This window comes from Lagenorhynchus albirostris, chromosome 20, assembly GCF_949774975.1.
Source record: "Lagenorhynchus albirostris chromosome 20, mLagAlb1.1, whole genome shotgun sequence".
NCBI lineage: Eukaryota > Metazoa > Chordata > Mammalia > Artiodactyla > Delphinidae > Lagenorhynchus > Lagenorhynchus albirostris.
Genome location: NC_083114.1, coordinates 15,243,925 through 15,259,341, shown reverse-complemented (window position 1 = coordinate 15,259,341; position 15,417 = coordinate 15,243,925). Strand labels below are relative to the sequence as shown.

Below are 15,417 nucleotides of genomic sequence, written 5' to 3'. Positions count from 1 at the left end.
TTAATTAGCATTTATGTAGTGTTTAATTTGCCTGGGTCAAACAACTACGTGGCAGAGCCAAGATTTGATTCCAGGTGTTCTATCTCCAGCATTTCCCAACATCCCACCTTGAATTTGGTTGAGTTAAAAGGGGGTTTAAAAAACAAGAGTTCTTTCTGCTTTATCCCCACAATTGAGCGGTTCAAACTACAGTGGATGGCGAGTTAGGTGCTTCTACCATGTCAGCAACCCAAAACAAATGCTGTCATTGACTAAACACATCAGAGATGCTCTGAGTTATGCTTAGGGTTTAAAGCCCATCCTACCTGACTATAAAAGAAATTATTTTTTTATAAAAGAAATTTTAACATAAATTAAAAAATCACCACAGTGGTTGGCTAGCTCCACAGCCCCAGGGTTATAAGTTAGTGCTATCATCTACATCTCAGTGATGCCAGCTGCCAAACCAGGGTTTTCCTATATATGTCCTAGGCAATTAGTGACTTTAATTATACTTTCAGATACTTGTTCTTATGGATAAGAGGGAGACAAGGCTGCTGAGGGTGTTGTTTATTGCAGGCTGTGTAATAACTTTAGGGGTGCCATTTATAGATTCATGTTGGCTCCGCCACAAGAGTTGTGCAGCAGCTCTGAAGACAAATTCTTTCTCCTTTTGTTAACACCCTTTACATTATGGAGTTTAAAATGAGCATTATTTACTGTCATCTTAGCCAGTGATTGACTAGGAAAAGGCAAAGTATGGCATAAAGAGCAGTGGTTTAGGGTTCTGGTCTTTAGCCCCATCACTACTAACTGAGATCTTAAAAGTCACATCCTTTCTGACCATCACTTACAAGAAATAGGAAAACAGATAGTTTTTGGCTGGAACAAATGAACCAATGTATAACCTGTTAGCCATAACATGGTTATCAGAGAGAGCGTGTGTGTGTGTGTGTGTGTGTGTGTGTGTGTGTGTGTGTGTGTGTGTGTTTGGGAAGGGGGTGGGGAGAGTTTGTCCTCAATTGGGCAACCCAGCACCCAGTTTGTAAGCCTCAAAGGTGCTGCTCTTCCAGGCCCTTCCCAACTTTGCAGTGGAATTAATAACTGGAAATCCTTGGCCTTACAAGAATCAGAATATAGACTCTGATCTGAAAGCAGATGCCACCTCATTATAGAGGTCTTTGAGCTCTGGTTGAGGAATTAAATGGGCTTGAAGAATGGGATCCATCTGCTTTTACTATTTCATTATAGCCTAACAGACCTTAATTAAGGCCTATTCACAGTCTCAGTCTTTGCATATGGAATAACTCATAACTTGCCCAAACTCATATGAGTCACAAGTGAAGTAGAAACTAGAACCCACATCTCCAAACTATTTCAGTGCTCTATCCAACACACAAATTACTAATTGCCCACTGGAAGATATCTCTGTGTAGGTACCACTGATGATCAGGGAATTTTGAGCCTGCTGGGAAATTATTAGCCCAGAGCAGGAGGCCTGGTTGTTGATTAAACAGAGGTTCCGCTGGTTAGTGTTAGGGGACACAAGCCTAGATCTATAGAAGTGAAGCAACAACCAGCAAATAGAGAATGTGCAGTGAGGCTCCGTTAACTCCACAGGTAGGTAAGCACAGCTCAGTACATAGAGGACTTAAGAAGAAGACAAACAGCACATTTGTTTGTGGAGATTTAAAAAAGAATGACGTTCCATTGTTGCAGGGAGACTGCAATTTATTATTCAGAGGCAAACAAGCTGAGAGAATTTTTTCTTCAATCTCACTAGTGATAGACACTAGAGCAAGATACCTTATTACACAGGAAGGCTGGAGGAGCCAGAGACATTTGTTTTTTAAGTGTTAATATCTTTTATTTTTTGTTTTAATGAAATTCTACTTTTCCTCTAAACTTTTAGCTCTTCCTGGATACTTCAAAGCATAATTATTAGATGTCTTAAAACATCCTCTGGTCACTTTGGTAGGGTTATTTTCATTAAAATCTTTATATCATCTCCCAACTCCCAGAATTTGGATCAGGTCTATGATCTGATCCTCAAGCCCATATACCAACCAGAAGTCTTTACAACCCACTGAGCTCGTTAGCATTATTTCCAGTCACCGACTCTCAGATGAGAAGAGACGTTATATCTAATGTAGGCCACCCTTATTTCTCAGCACATGTCCCCTCCATGATATGTGCCTAGGAGCAGTCTAGCTTGTGTATACCACCAATGATGCGGGACCTTCTGCTTCCTAAGGCATTCGTTCCATCCCTGGGCACTTGGACACTCCCTAGGTATAACTTCTTAATCTTAACTCTACAAACTGTCATAACTAGTGAAAACAGTTTCTGATGCCATCTTTTGTGGCTTGGCTGTAGGATCATTGGTATCATTGAATCATTGGTATCATTGGCAATTTCTGCCAAAGTGGCCAAGTATCTCTGCCTGTTTAAGCAGGGTGGGAACTTTATACTAAAGTTCATTTCTAAAGGAAGAAACCATGGCATTACTGAGGGTGACTGACTGACAAAGGATCCTGCAGTCTGGGTGGAAGATGAGTACAGAGCAACTTCTGACTCTGGGGTGGTTTTGAGGTTATATATAAAGCTAAGATGACACTTCCTGTGTCAAGACCTCTTTTCTAACAGTACTCAAGTCTTAGCAAGGATATCTTCACTCAAAACAGAGATGACATCTCAAAATGAGGATTTGGTGCTATGTTTTTTTATTATTGTCATCTCTGGCCAAGCCACCTTGGAAACCTATGCATAAATACATAAAATACCAAATCTTTAAGAGAATTAAGTTACAGCTTAGCACAGTCTTTGGTATCAGAGGTCAGAACTTAGTAGGACTCAAGAAAACCTTGAGAAGCAGTTGTCTGCTTCCTGCATTCTGATCCAGTGGGTGGAGACAGATAACTCAGGTCTGAGATTATGCCTCCTTTATTGTAATTGGATTGTGTTTTCTTTTCCCCCTTTACCATTTGAAGGTGTTTATAAATAATGAAGAGACCAAAAGGGAGGCAAGCAAGTGAATGAGACCTGAGAGGATTGCTAAAGACTTGCTACCTGGAAAACTCCCAACTCAGTGGTACTTCTTTGGGTTTTGTTTGTTTTGTTGTTTGTTTCTTGCTTCCCCAAACTCATAATTTGTCACTTCGTTTTTAGGGCCATGCCTTCTCTCAGAATGTGTGCCTGGGGTTCCTCCATCTGGTTTCATATAATTAGCTATTAACCAAAGCAGAGCCAATTTGGGTGATTCCTTCATCGTTAGACTGAAGGACAGGGTCACCCAAACCTGCTTGAACAGGAACTACGCTTTCTTGGCAAAAATGGCTTGAAAAGCAGCGATGTCACCAAATGGTGATGAGAAGATGAGAGAGAGGTAGCTTCCTGAGAATGGCTATGGGTACCTCTGGCACAGGGGCATGGAGGAGAAATACTTTAGGGTTTAGGTCATTAGGGCTGTGGATCCAAGGGGATCCAAGGGACAAGGGCTGTTCTGCTGTTCACAGAGCTTTAAGACTATAACTGGAAAAAAAAATTATATATATATATATATATATATGTATATATATATCTCCTCCCCCACCCCACCCCACAAGCTGGCTTTCCTGTAAAAAAGGAACCATGATTTCTCCCAAAGCTATTATCTTAACCAGAGTCCCGTGGTATCTGGCCTAGAGAAACAATCTGGATTTTAGCCCTTAGGGGCCCTTTAATCCTGGGTGGTGAGGGTGGGGGTGGTTAAAAACCACTGGACTGCTCCCCATTTTGCAGTGAGTTCTGAATGGTTATAGGGTCCTGCATATGGGACTGCAAAACCTAATAAGCTGAAATCCCCACTGTACCAGATGCTGGCGGAGGGGGCTGGCCAGATGTCAGTAATTCTTCTTTGCCAAGCCTTATACCCAGGCGTTAACCAGAAGTAGAACAGCTTCTTTAGGGTTCACTTCCTTATTATCTCTCCTGCTCAGAAATGGTGAGAGAATGTTAGATGAGGAACATAGAGGAGGAGGAACAAGAAGTGGGGAAAGGAGGGAGGGGATTTTTTCATGACAGGATAATGTGCCTTAGACAATTGAATGTTGTCTGCATTTCAGTTTAGATTCTTGGATAGTTCAGAGTTTCTTTTTATTTGATCCAGAGGAACAAGGATGGGCTAAAATTATCCAAACCTAAAATCATGGCCCCAGAAGTTCCTCATACCAAGCCTTAGGATATGGCTTTTGGTAAACATCTCTCCTTCTTCAAATTGCTTTGCTATTTGTGAGGCCAGTATGGAGCTTCCTGTCAAAGCAGGTGCCTTCTTTCTTGATGACCAATTAAAATTTCAGGGCAAGGATTTTCCGGGAGGAACTGGATGTCCTATTGTATTGCTTAATGGCCTAATCCAAACCAAGGTGTGGGTCAATCTGTACAATGCCTTATTTTACTCTGATCTTAAGCATTAGTCCTCATAAAACCAAAGAGCCTATCAGTCACTGAGTGGTCAGATCCAGGAGGAAGCTTTTCCTGCATCTACATGGATGGCCTTTTGAATAACTGAGCAGAAAAAGCATGGTAATGTGAAATATTCATAAATCACTGAGTCAGTTCTAGCCAATCTCTTGGAAATTTTGTTTGCTTTCTCTGGTCCCAGATGTCTCTCCAGGGTCAGAAAACAGTAGCAGTGTCAGAAAACAGGGCAGTGTCAGAAAACAGGGCAACTAACCAAAAAAACACCTAAGATATGAGTAGTAGCAGTGTCAGAAAACAGGGCAACTAACCAAAAAAACACCTAAGATATGAGGTTTATACTTTTACCACTTAGAGAAAGCCCACATCTCAGGAGAAAAACACCTCTCACTAGAACTCTCTGGAGTAATCCCCCGAAATGGTACTGGAGGGAGCAGCTAGAATGTCTGAGAGCCTGGCTCCTTGAGCCATGGTCAACCAGACCCTGCGAGGATTTCCTCTTCCTAAAATCATCCTTGGGATCTCTCTAGTGAGTCTTGAGGTCCTAGGCTGAAGCCCCAGATCAGCCCCACTCCCAGTCAGGACTTGCAGAACTCAACCGAAAGACTGGCCCTTGGTATTCCAGACGCAGGCATTCACGCTGTCTAGCTGGTTGCCCTCCCCAACCCAGTCTCAGCACAGCACTTACTGCCTCTGGGCCTATCTCACAGTCAACGCAAGACGCGTTAGCTCTGTGAGCCACTTCCACGTCTGCCACCACATGAAGTCAGCAGAGCGCCACAGCCGCAGAAAAAAACGAGGGAAGTAGCATCGAGACACAAACATCCTGTCCTCACTACATCAAGTGGCTCCAGCTTGAGAACCAGCGTCACAGAGCTGATTATTTATGTGGCACAGACCTGCCCAATGGCTCACAAAACTCATCTCCTTTGTATCTTTGCTGTGAGCGAGCATTTTCTCTTGAGTCCAGGGACGTACATGGAGATATTCTTTGGCTTATGAAGTCGGTGACAGGGGACAGTGACAGGGAATGCCCAGCTGCTGAACCAGGATGAGTTGGCATGTGTAGAGCAGGGCCTGGGCAGGAGTTCTGCTCAGGGGCAAATGAACGCTAGCTTGCTGAAGTTCCATCTCTTTCCACAGACCAGTTTAAGAGAGAAGGGGCTGAATCAGGGGCAAAGAGCTGAAGCTGCCTGCCCCATTCAGTCCTCAATGCCTTTTCAGGACTCAGCCGTGCCCAGCTCTTTCTTCCTCGCAGGGCTGGCGGGTTCTTGGGTCAGGTCTCACCTTGTATACGATCTCTTCCAGCTAAAGATCTCCTCCAGGTTGGAAGAGGGAGAGACCTCCCGCTTTGGCAGGGTTCCCCAGCGACGCCGGCCCCCTAGGAACGAAACTCGGCGCCTGCTCAGCCCTTTCATCCTCTCCTCCGTTCGGAAGAACTCAGTCAAGGCCCGGAAGTACTCCAAGATGACCTCGTGGCTCCAGGCTGGCAAAGGCTCCTGGCGCAGGAAGCCACAGTGGCCTCCATGGCGGCTGAGCAGGAGGAAGAAGTAGGGGTTGCTGTGAAAGAGTTCAGTTGGCAGAAAGTGGTTTGGGGGCCCACACACAGGATCATCGGCGCTACAGATGCATAGCACAGGTACGGCTGCCTCGTCCACATCCCGGAGGGGGTCGTTGTGGTCCCAGTAGGTGTCCCAGCTGATGGGGAAGCTCTTGGTGTGGCAGAAGAGGGTCTCTTCAAACTCTCGCAGGGAGCGGCTCCTGAACAGTTTTCCAGTGTCCACTGTGTCCTCCAGGGCTGTGGCGTACCTGGCAGAAAGAAGTTGAATGGGGAAGGAAGCAAAGAGAGGAAAGAACTGGAAAATAAATTGACAGCAGAAGTTACAGAGTGGCAGCCCACAGGCCAGATTCTGACCACAGAGGCTTTCTTTGGCCATATAATGTATTAAAAAACTTCCATGTCATTGCCATCATTTAAAATCAGATTTCATGTAAAATGCATCTATCTGGCTTCTCGAGGGGATTGGGGAGATCTGGCGACATGGGCTGGCATGGCAACAATCAGGGTATTTCCTCCCTCCTTCCTGTGTTACAGTTTCTACCAGGACAGTCATTCATGGCATTACCTCCCCAGCCCTGGGGCAGCATTTGACTTTACAGCCGCTGAGTTATTGCAACAGCTCTCCTCCAGACCTCATCTTCAGACCCTCTGTAGGGAACCTGCTATGAAATGTCACCTCCTGAACCTCTCTTGGAAGAACTCAGTGGCTCAGACTATCCAAACTAGCAAGTGACATCCCCCAACATTAACATCTTACTTTAAGTTGTATTAGTTTGTTTGCTTTTTAAAAAGATAATATGCTATCCAGCTGATGACAAATGAGTGTGTCCTTGATCAGTGGGGCAGGTATTCCTAGAGAGGACTGAGTGGCGGAGGAAGTGACTGGGAGTGTAATTAATTGGGTGAGGCCCCAAATGGGAGCCTGAGAGCAACTGCTCTGGGAAAGAGGGACATCTTTGCCGTTTCCACCTCCCTGGAGAGGGCCTGGCACCCTGACCAGGAGGCCAGGATGTGCAGCCCAGTCCTTTATTTGGATTAATTCAGCCTTAGCCAGCTGAATTTGGATAGGTGTTTCCTGCAAACATTCAAAGAGGCTTGCCCCAAGTTGGCAATCCCAAAATTCCATGGGCAGGGCAGTTCCTAAAGGCCCAGGTTTCCTCTCCACTTCCCTTACCTTATCCTCCAGCTGGAGCCCAGGGTCAGTACTGAGGGTGGTCATTTGGGGATGGAAACTGGCAGTTAAGCCACGTGAGAGTACCTTGCCCCTGGACTGTTCCAGCGGCTCTGGGTTGCCATGGTAGCACATGGGCTGTTGCTGAGCTCAGGGTTGACCTTCTTAGAACAGGAGGCAAAATAGGGCAAGGAAAGAAAGAGAAATCACAATTGTCACCATGTATTGGTGCCAGGCCCCTTACTTTCATTATCTTATTTCATGCTTATAACCACCTTGGGAAGTGGTTATTATAAACTCCATTTAACTGAAGAGGGAAGTGAGGCTCAAAGGGGTTAGCTAACTTGCTGGAAATTCAGGATTTGAACCCAAGTGGGTCTGACCCCACATCCTAGGTCTTTCTGCCACACCACACTGCTGCCATCATGTCTTTGACCTCGTTCTTCCATCTCCTAGAAAAACAACGGTGTAAGCAGAGGCCTGGTTATTTGCTGTGGGAATGTCACTCAGGCCTTCTCAGTGGAAAATTCTCCCCTGTCACCCTGGTGGTAGATTCTTTTCTTTTTGGAGATTAAAAAAAATGTTAAAATTTTTGCATTAAATATTGAGCATATACCTGGGAATATGCAAAACATCTGTCAGGTCTAAAGAATTTTAATCAATCAAATACCACCAAATTTCTGATTCCTGTCACCTCCAGGCTCAGAGGAAACATTCTGGACAGATAACCAGTCACAATTGCTTCCAGAGCCCTCTTTGCTGATTTGACAAGCTATGGACTAAGCGATGTCCGTGTCAGGTGCTGCCTCTTGTGGCGGGTGGGGCAGGTGCTCAGGTTGCTAGGACACGGTGGGGCTGAGGTGAGTGAGGCCAGGGGGCCCCAGGTCAGGAGTCCCTGCTCTAGCTAATGATGCTGAGTCCGTCTGTGGCTTTTAAACCTGCTTCCCTGATTCTGTCCAGACTAGAGGGTTTGGACGCTTCAGGAAGTGTGTGAGGAAAACTTTGCCCAAATTGCTCTAAACCTGTTTGATTCAAAACCAGGCAGAGCCGTTTCTCAGCCCCAAACCTCTATTCCCCCATTGCTCGTCTGCAGCCGCCGTTACCCACCTGCTGAGGGCGATCTTCTGGTGGAGCAGAAAGCCCCGCTCGTAGGGCCAGGGCAGGCCGGCCTCAAACCACTCGCGGCAGCATAGCACCGGCGAGATGCAGGCTGCACCGGTCATGTAGCTGGAGGAGCCACACTCACCCAGGTAGGACAGCAGCAGCGCCGAGCCTGAGCCCTCGCTCACCGCGAACAGCAGGGCTGCGGGGTGTCGGAAGCGGATGTAAGTGATGGCCTCTTTGAGATCAGACGGGTCCCCGAAAGGCTGCAGCCGGGGGCTGACCAGTGGGCAGCCGTGGTGGCCGCGACGGTGGAAGATGACCGGGTAGTAGCCGCGCTCCAGGGCCAGCAGGCAGAGGCCGAGCACGTTGCGGGTGAGGCGTCCCCAGGCATTGGGGATCACCAGCAGCACCGCCGGGAGGCCCCCGGCATTGGTGACCCGGCGGCCCCGGGCGCAAGGTCCCACGACCCAGTCCAGGGCCACCAGCCCGTCGTCCGCCAACTGCAGGTACTCCCGGGCCAGATCGGACCCCGGCCCCACCGGCAGCACGAAATGGCAGAGGGTCTGCAGGTGGGGCCCGGAGAGCCAGGAGCGCGGGCCCGGCTCCAGCGCTGTCGAGCGTCGCAAGGCGCGCAGCAGGCACTGGGCCAGCGCCGACGGCTTACAGATGAGCCTGCACCCTCCGGGCAGAGGCTCACGCCCGTCGCTGAACTGGTCCGCGGAGCCTGCGCCGTCCACCTCCTCCTCGTGGTCTTGGCCCTGCGCCCCCGGCAGGGTCCTCGCTCCGACGGCGCGCCTCCCGGGGCGCCGCAGCAGCGCGGCGAGCAGGCCAAGCAGGGCGAGCGCGGCCAGGAGCAGGGCGAGGGCGGCGCCCCACGGCGGCATGGCGAGGCCGGAGAGCCCCCGGCGGGCGGCAGCGGCGGGGAGGTCCCCTTGGCGAGCTCCCCGCTCTGGCCGCGGCTCCGCCGGGCCGCGGCGGCTGCCCAGGGCCCTCCCGCGGGGAGGGAGGGGGTGCACTCCGGATTGGCCGCGGCCCCGCAGAGACAGCCAGTTCGGTCCCGGCTCCCCTCACCCGCCCCCCACTCCCGCCCACGGCCCTTTGTACAGTGATTGCGACAAGCAGGAGCAAGAGGTGAAAGGAGCGGAGGCCACGGGGAGGGAGCGAGGACGCGCCGGCGAGACGGAAGGGAGTGGGGAGGGCAGCAAGCCGAGGAGTGGGGTGTGGGGGGCAGAAAAGTGGGGAGACTTGGAGACCGAGGCTTGGGGAACGGGGATGAGTCTCAGAATCCCCGTGGTGTGTAGGGTGTGCAGCTACCGGGGAGACCTGCGTCGCTGCGCCCTCAGGGGCCGCTGTTGAGAAGTAGCAAAAGGGAGAAGTGAATAAACCGCAGCTCCCGGCGCGGGCTCCCGGGCTCCCGCGGGGCGGCTGCAGTGCAGCCGGAGCCACCACCCGCACCTCCGTCGCCGGGCTCGGCTGTGCTCTCTGACCTCGGTGTTTGTCTCGGCCCCGCGGGCACCCGCAACTGCGCAATAACCCGGCCGGGCGGGGGTCCGGCTCAGGGCCAGCGAGGGCCAGGGCCGGCGTCGTGCCCCGACCGCGGGTTAGCAGCAGGAGGCTGGAGAGCCGGGGAATGCTCGTTCCCTTGCCTGCATTAGTGCGCTGTGCCGATACCCCGGGAGCGTGGGGCTCCCCTGGAACCTGGCTTCAGGTAGAGGAAATCCTCACCACCGCTCCCCAGGAAGGACTTCCCCAAAAGAAACAGCCCCAAACCTCCGAGAATAGGCTGGAGGAAAAGACGCACTCAGGTGCCCTTGGAGGGGGATGCCTATCACCCCGCGACCCGGCCGTGGCAGGGGATAGATGGCAGTCCCTTCATCAGCTCAATAACTGGCAATTACCGGGGAATGGGGGAAGGGTAAGAAATACCCCTTGCAAGTCACAGCTATGTGGGAGACGGTCTTCCTCTATTTCAAAGTTTTGGGCTGGGTATTTCAACTCTCATCCTCCACCCACTTTCCCATCTTTCCTCAAAATCCTGAGCCGGGCCGAGGAGAAGGGCACCGGGGAGAGGGCGGCAGAGCGGGCACCCGCTGCAGGTGACGTCTGGCCAGCGCTCCCTGCTGGGGGCGAGGCCTGTGACTCCACCTCACGGTGACCAAAGTCTCCTTGGGCATCTGCTTGTCCCCGCTGGGCTAATTACGAAAGCGGAGGCGGACGTGGGCAAGAAAGCAGCCCCCAGCCCGGCTCCAGCTTCCTGGGACTTCTGGGTCTGGGGAGCGTGGAGGCCTGAGACCCTTGGAGACTCCTCCGGGCTCGGGCGCTATTTGCGAGGGCAAGAGTGGGATGGGATGAAGGTGTAGCTCTAGAGTGGGGACCCTCTTCCTTCTGCAGCTCGGACTTCAGGCTTCGGTCCCTCTTCTAGATGCAGGTCACATTGATAAGTCTGAAGCGGGTTTGCCGAAGGAGCGGACCCGTCTCCCCTCCTGGGCCACACAGTTCACAGTGGAATCCCAATTCCCGCCCTCCTCCCCGCTCCAAGATCCACCCAGGAGCTGCAGCTGCTCCCTGCAGGCCGCGGAGACCCGCTGAGACGAGTGCCCGGGTGAAGGAGGTGGTCCCGCCTGCCTCGCAGCGCTGCGCGCAGAAGACCGGCTTCCGAGCAATTTTTCCGGCTTGGGGTTGAGGACGCTTGCGCGCAATGTCCCGGGCTGTGGGCGGGCACTGGGGCGGGGCGAGGCGAGGCGAGGGGAGGGGCGCGCGAGCCTGGAGAGTCGCGGCGCGCGGTCTGGGGTCGGGGCGGGACGGCGCGCGCGAGCCCGGGGTCTACGTGGGCACGCGGGCGGCGTGGGTGCGCGGGGGCAGGGCCAGGCGGCGCGCGCTCCTTGGCTTGCTGGGCTGCGGGCAGTGCTGGGGCGGGCCGGGATGGCGCCTCCTCCGCCTCCGCCCCAACTGCTGCTCCTGGCGGCCCTGGCGGGGCTCCTGGGTCCCAGTGAGGTAAGGCGACCCGCTCCCGAGAAGGCTTCGGCCCGGGATCTCAAAGCGCTTTGCCAAAAGTTCGTGCTGGAAGGAGTGGCGCGCGGAGAGGGGACTAAGAGTTCTCCCCTTGGAGGGCTGGGCCTGGGAGGGAGAGGGCAGAGCCCGCGCCGAGGCCACACGCCCCAGCTCTTCTGCGCCTTGAACCCACAGGTGGTGGCTGAGCCGGCGGAGGAGGCGGGAGCCCGTTGTCCCGAGGGCCTGTGGCCTCTGCCCCCACAGGTGGGTGCCTGGAGGGCGGTGGGAGAGTGGGAGAGAGGAGTGTGAAGGGGCAGCCCAGTTCCGCCCTGGCCTCGCGGCACCTTCCACAGCCGCCCTCTGAGCACCTCTGCCGGTTCCTCCGGCCCTCAAGCCACCAACGTCTCCATTCCAACGTGACGGCACGGGCCTGCTGTTCTCTCCCCACCCCACCCCCCCCCAGAGTCCCCCATGGGCTCTAAGCTCTCTTCTCTCCCCCTGTATAGGTGTCGCCAAGAGTGACCTACACACGGGTGAGTCCACGGCAGGTAAGTACAAGCAGGAGGCATCCTCAGTGTCTGCACTGGAAACAGCGAGCTCCTCGCAGGCTTTCTCCACCTTTTCTACTCACCAGCTCCATTCTTTACCACTCCCCCCAGTAAGAGGCAATGTTCTTAGTCCCAGGACAGTGAGCCACAGGCCTTGGTCCTCTGCAGTGCTTGTCAGGCATCCTGTTGAGTAGCTGGCTGTGTGGGCAGGAGGCTGCAAGGGAAACTCTGAGGGTAGTAGGGAAAAACAACCTGTGCTCCAGCTCTGCTGTGTGACTTTGGAAGTCTCCTGACTTCTCTGGGCCTCATTTTTCTGAAGAGAGGTTATTAGTAACGTCCCTCCCCATGAGGAGTTAACAAATAGTGTGGGACAGCACTTTGGAAAATAGGAAGCTGTAAGGAGTGTGTGGACCTCAGGTTACCAACCAAACTGTGGGTTCACCTTGTGTGGCTGCCTATTTTCATTGCCAGTGGTTGGATAGCTTCTCTGTCCCTTTGGTTTTCCTTCTGAAATATCTATTTTTTTGATCCTTGTAATAGCTCCAGGCCAAAAGAGCTCATGCCACCCACCTGATTCCTTTTCCCAAACAGCCCTTTCATTCCACTGTTCAGAAACCAGCGGCTCCTTATTTCTCGCCTTATCATGGCCATACTCCCCTGTCTTGTTTTTCAGGCTCTACCTCGTTAAGTAAACCTCATCCAACCTCCCCACGTCTTTGGTTCCTCTCGTTTTGTTGGTCTGCTCACCACACGTATGAGTTCGAGGCTTATTCCCACCCCTGTACTTTTGCACCTGCTTATTCCCCTCAACACCTGGCGTATCCTGACTTGAAGGGAGCAGCTCCCTGCCCTCCTGCCATCCATCCCCATCCATCTTCAAAACCCAGCATAGGAGTCAGCTCTCTCTTGAGACCTTGCCTGATCATATTAGCCCTTATTTATTCATCACCTTCTCCAAATTTGTGTAATGCTTATAACCTATCTCTTGTAATTTAACAACTAATCACTTTGAGTTTTATTAGTTTGCGCTTTCATTTGCATTAGTTCTGTTCCCCTGAGTTTCCTTTGCATTCCCTGCAAGTGGAGTCCAGGAGTTCTCTTTTGGCATCTCCTACAGCATCTGGCACAAGTGCTGAGCGTTAGGTCAGCTCAATCAAAGAATAATTCATAATTGATGAAGTGTTTCCATCCTGAGATTGTGCACCTGCTGCCTTTGTGCCCTGTATTTGGATGCGTTGGGGAGATGAGATTGAATATATAGATGGGGCAATACATAGAAGAGCTGGTCTCTATTTGGGGGGCGCTTACAGTCTAGACTGGGAACCTGTAGAGCCACCGTGGCAGGTCCAGAGAAATACAGCTAAAGAGTGTGGTCTGAGTCTGGCAGGGTTAACCATGCATGCTGTCACAGAAGTTGTGAGCTTTGAGGGGTGGCAGTGCATGGAGAGGAGGGATGAAAGGAATGCTCAGAGGCAAGAGGGGGTGCACGCCAGTATCCAGGGCCCTTTGTCCTTTCCTGAGCCCTGAAGGTGGAAGGGTCATCTGGCCATCCTGGGAGTCCCTTTAAGTTGGCTCCCCAGGATGGGAGAACTTGGGATTCTTAGGGAGGGACCTGGCTTGATGTCTCCATGCCTTTCCTCCAGGCTGAGGATGTCAGCTTCCTCTACCATCCCTGTGCCCACCCCTGGCTGAAGCTCCAGCTTGCCTTCCTGGCCCACATTTGCATGGCCCAGCCCTTACTGGCCCCTGACTCCAGCCTCACCCAGGATCGGGTGAGTGGTTGCTGAAAGGTGGTTGTCTGGCACTGGCAGGGGCTGCAGCCCCACGTGCAGGGCAAGGGGAATTCAGGGCCTCCTCTTGCTTGCTCCCCATCTTTGTCTTAGCTCTAACAGTTACCTCCTTTCATAGCCCCTGGTACTGGCAGCATGGGGGGTGGCACTGGAGATGGCATGGGTAGAGCCAGCCTGGGCTGCCCACTGGCTGAAGAGGAGGAGGCGGCGGAAGCAAAAGAAGGAGAAAGCATGGTTTCGCTCTGACAGTTTTTCTGGGCCCTATCCCTTGGTGCCAACACCGGGCAGAGGGAGGCTGTGCCGGAGAGGGTGTGTGCAGGTGAGGGGTGCTGGCCAGGCTTGATGGTCATTGGGTTGGTGGCCCAGGGTGGTGGTGTCATTGGGTAATCTGGGCAGGGAAAGGGTGACTGTTGTCTCTTCTCCTCCTAGGCCACGGCTTTGGCCTTTACTCTGCGGAGCTGGAGGCCCCCAGGCGTAGAGGTGGCATCTAGAGGGCCTAGGCAGCTCTTCCCTAGTGGTGCCAAGAGGCGTGGGCTGCGGGCTGCCCTTGGTCTCCAGCCCACCCCCTCAGCCCTGAGGTTCCGCTCTGTTTCCCCACGGAGCATGGAGGCCAAGCAGCCTGTGTTGGGACCCCAGGGTGCAAGGGATAATGCCCCATCTGTGCCCACTGGCCCACTGCTGCCTGGGGGGCCTGGAAGCAGTGTCAGCTCCAGGCTAGAGGCTCAGGTGCCCAAAGGGCAAAGCAGCCCAGGGGCCTGTGCCTGTCCAAGTCAGGCTTCCCCGGCCGCTCGGGCAGCAGCGCCTCCGCGGGCAGCCCGGGGCCCCACCCCGCGCACGGAGGAGGCCGCCTGGGCTGCCATGGCCCTGACCTTCCTGTTGGTGCTGCTCACCCTGGCCACGCTCTGCACGCGGCTGCACCGAAACTTCAGGCGTGGGGAGAGCATCTACTGGGAGCCCACAGTGGACAGCCAGGACACAGTGGCTGGTAAGAAGCTCCCCTCCTCACCTGCCCCGCCCCGCTCCCGATGGCTTCCCTGCCCTTGACAGCTCCCCACCCTGCCCATAGCGGTGCTGAAGCGGAGGCTGCAGATGCCCCCTCGCCGGGTCAAGCGCTCCCGCCGGAGACCCCTCCTCCCGCCCACGCCGGACAGCGGCCCGGATGGGGACAGCTCCGAGTGACCTGCCCCAGCCCTGCCACTGTGGCAGGTCCGGCTCCTCCTCCCGCCGGGAGGCTGCGCCACGTGGACCGCGCGCAGGGCCGCCCCCTGGTGGCCAGATGGCGCAGTCCTGCCTAAGCGTTGTAAAAGGGCTGGTCCTTAGTGTGTGGTTTGCTGGGAGGGATGGAGAAGGGGAAAGGGAGGAGAGAAAAAGGAGCTGTCTCAGCCTCCGTTGCAAAAACTCCGTTTTTCTTATTAAATTATTTTAGTAGAGCCTGGAGTTGAGCTTGTGCATCTGCCACACAGACTCCCTCCCACCCAGGGCACTGTCCTAGGCCATTTGGGTCGTGTTTGATGTACGGGGTTGCTAGTATCAAGTTGGGCACTCACTGGCCTGTCTCGTCTTGCCAGCCTGGCCTCAGACACTGGGGTTTAGTAGCGTGATAGACCCCTCCCACCACCAGGGGTGAGCAGGTGGTGGGGATGGTGGTGGTATTTACTGAAACATTGTTATTTCCAGGACTCCTCTAAGAGATGACAGGGGCTTCCCTTCCCTCAAGTACAGGGGCTGGAAGAGTCGTGGTCTTCACTTGCTTCATACTTTTGCCAGGTTGGTCTTTCTCCGTTTCACGTCTGCCACCTCCCCAATCCCTCCCAC

The 15,417-nt window shown here is 53.3% G+C and overlaps 3 protein-coding genes across 3 annotated transcripts in view; 2 read left to right on the top strand and 1 right to left on the bottom strand.

The window, feature by feature from the left end:
* Positions 1 to 5,089: 5,089 nt before the first annotated feature.
* On the bottom strand, positions 5,090 to 9,157 carry ABHD15 (abhydrolase domain containing 15). Its single transcript, XM_060133546.1, has 2 exons — positions 8,277 to 9,157; positions 5,090 to 6,246 (listed from the first exon to the last, which is right to left on the bottom strand). The coding sequence occupies exons 1-2, from the start codon at positions 9,155 to 9,157 to the stop codon at positions 5,721 to 5,723; spliced, it is 1,407 nt and encodes a 468-aa protein (XP_059989529.1). The 3' UTR covers positions 5,090 to 5,720.
* Positions 9,158 to 11,120: 1,963 nt separating this feature from the next.
* On the top strand, positions 11,121 to 15,030 carry TP53I13 (tumor protein p53 inducible protein 13). The gene is made up of 7 exons (XM_060134928.1): positions 11,121 to 11,267; positions 11,460 to 11,528; positions 11,771 to 11,812; positions 13,456 to 13,584; positions 13,721 to 13,921; positions 14,032 to 14,587; positions 14,669 to 15,030. The coding sequence occupies exons 1-7, from the start codon at positions 11,196 to 11,198 to the stop codon at positions 14,779 to 14,781; spliced, it is 1,182 nt and encodes a 393-aa protein (XP_059990911.1). The 5' UTR covers positions 11,121 to 11,195; the 3' UTR covers positions 14,782 to 15,030.
* A 112-nt stretch (positions 15,031 to 15,142) lies between these two features.
* The window catches only part of ANKRD13B (ankyrin repeat domain 13B), a 36,701-nt gene continuing 36,426 nt past the window's right edge, over positions 15,143 to 15,417 (top strand). Inside the window, exon 1 of the mRNA XM_060134921.1 lies at positions 15,143 to 15,369. The gene's annotated coding sequence lies outside the window, so the exon portion shown is untranslated. The remainder of the gene's footprint in view (positions 15,370 to 15,417) is intronic.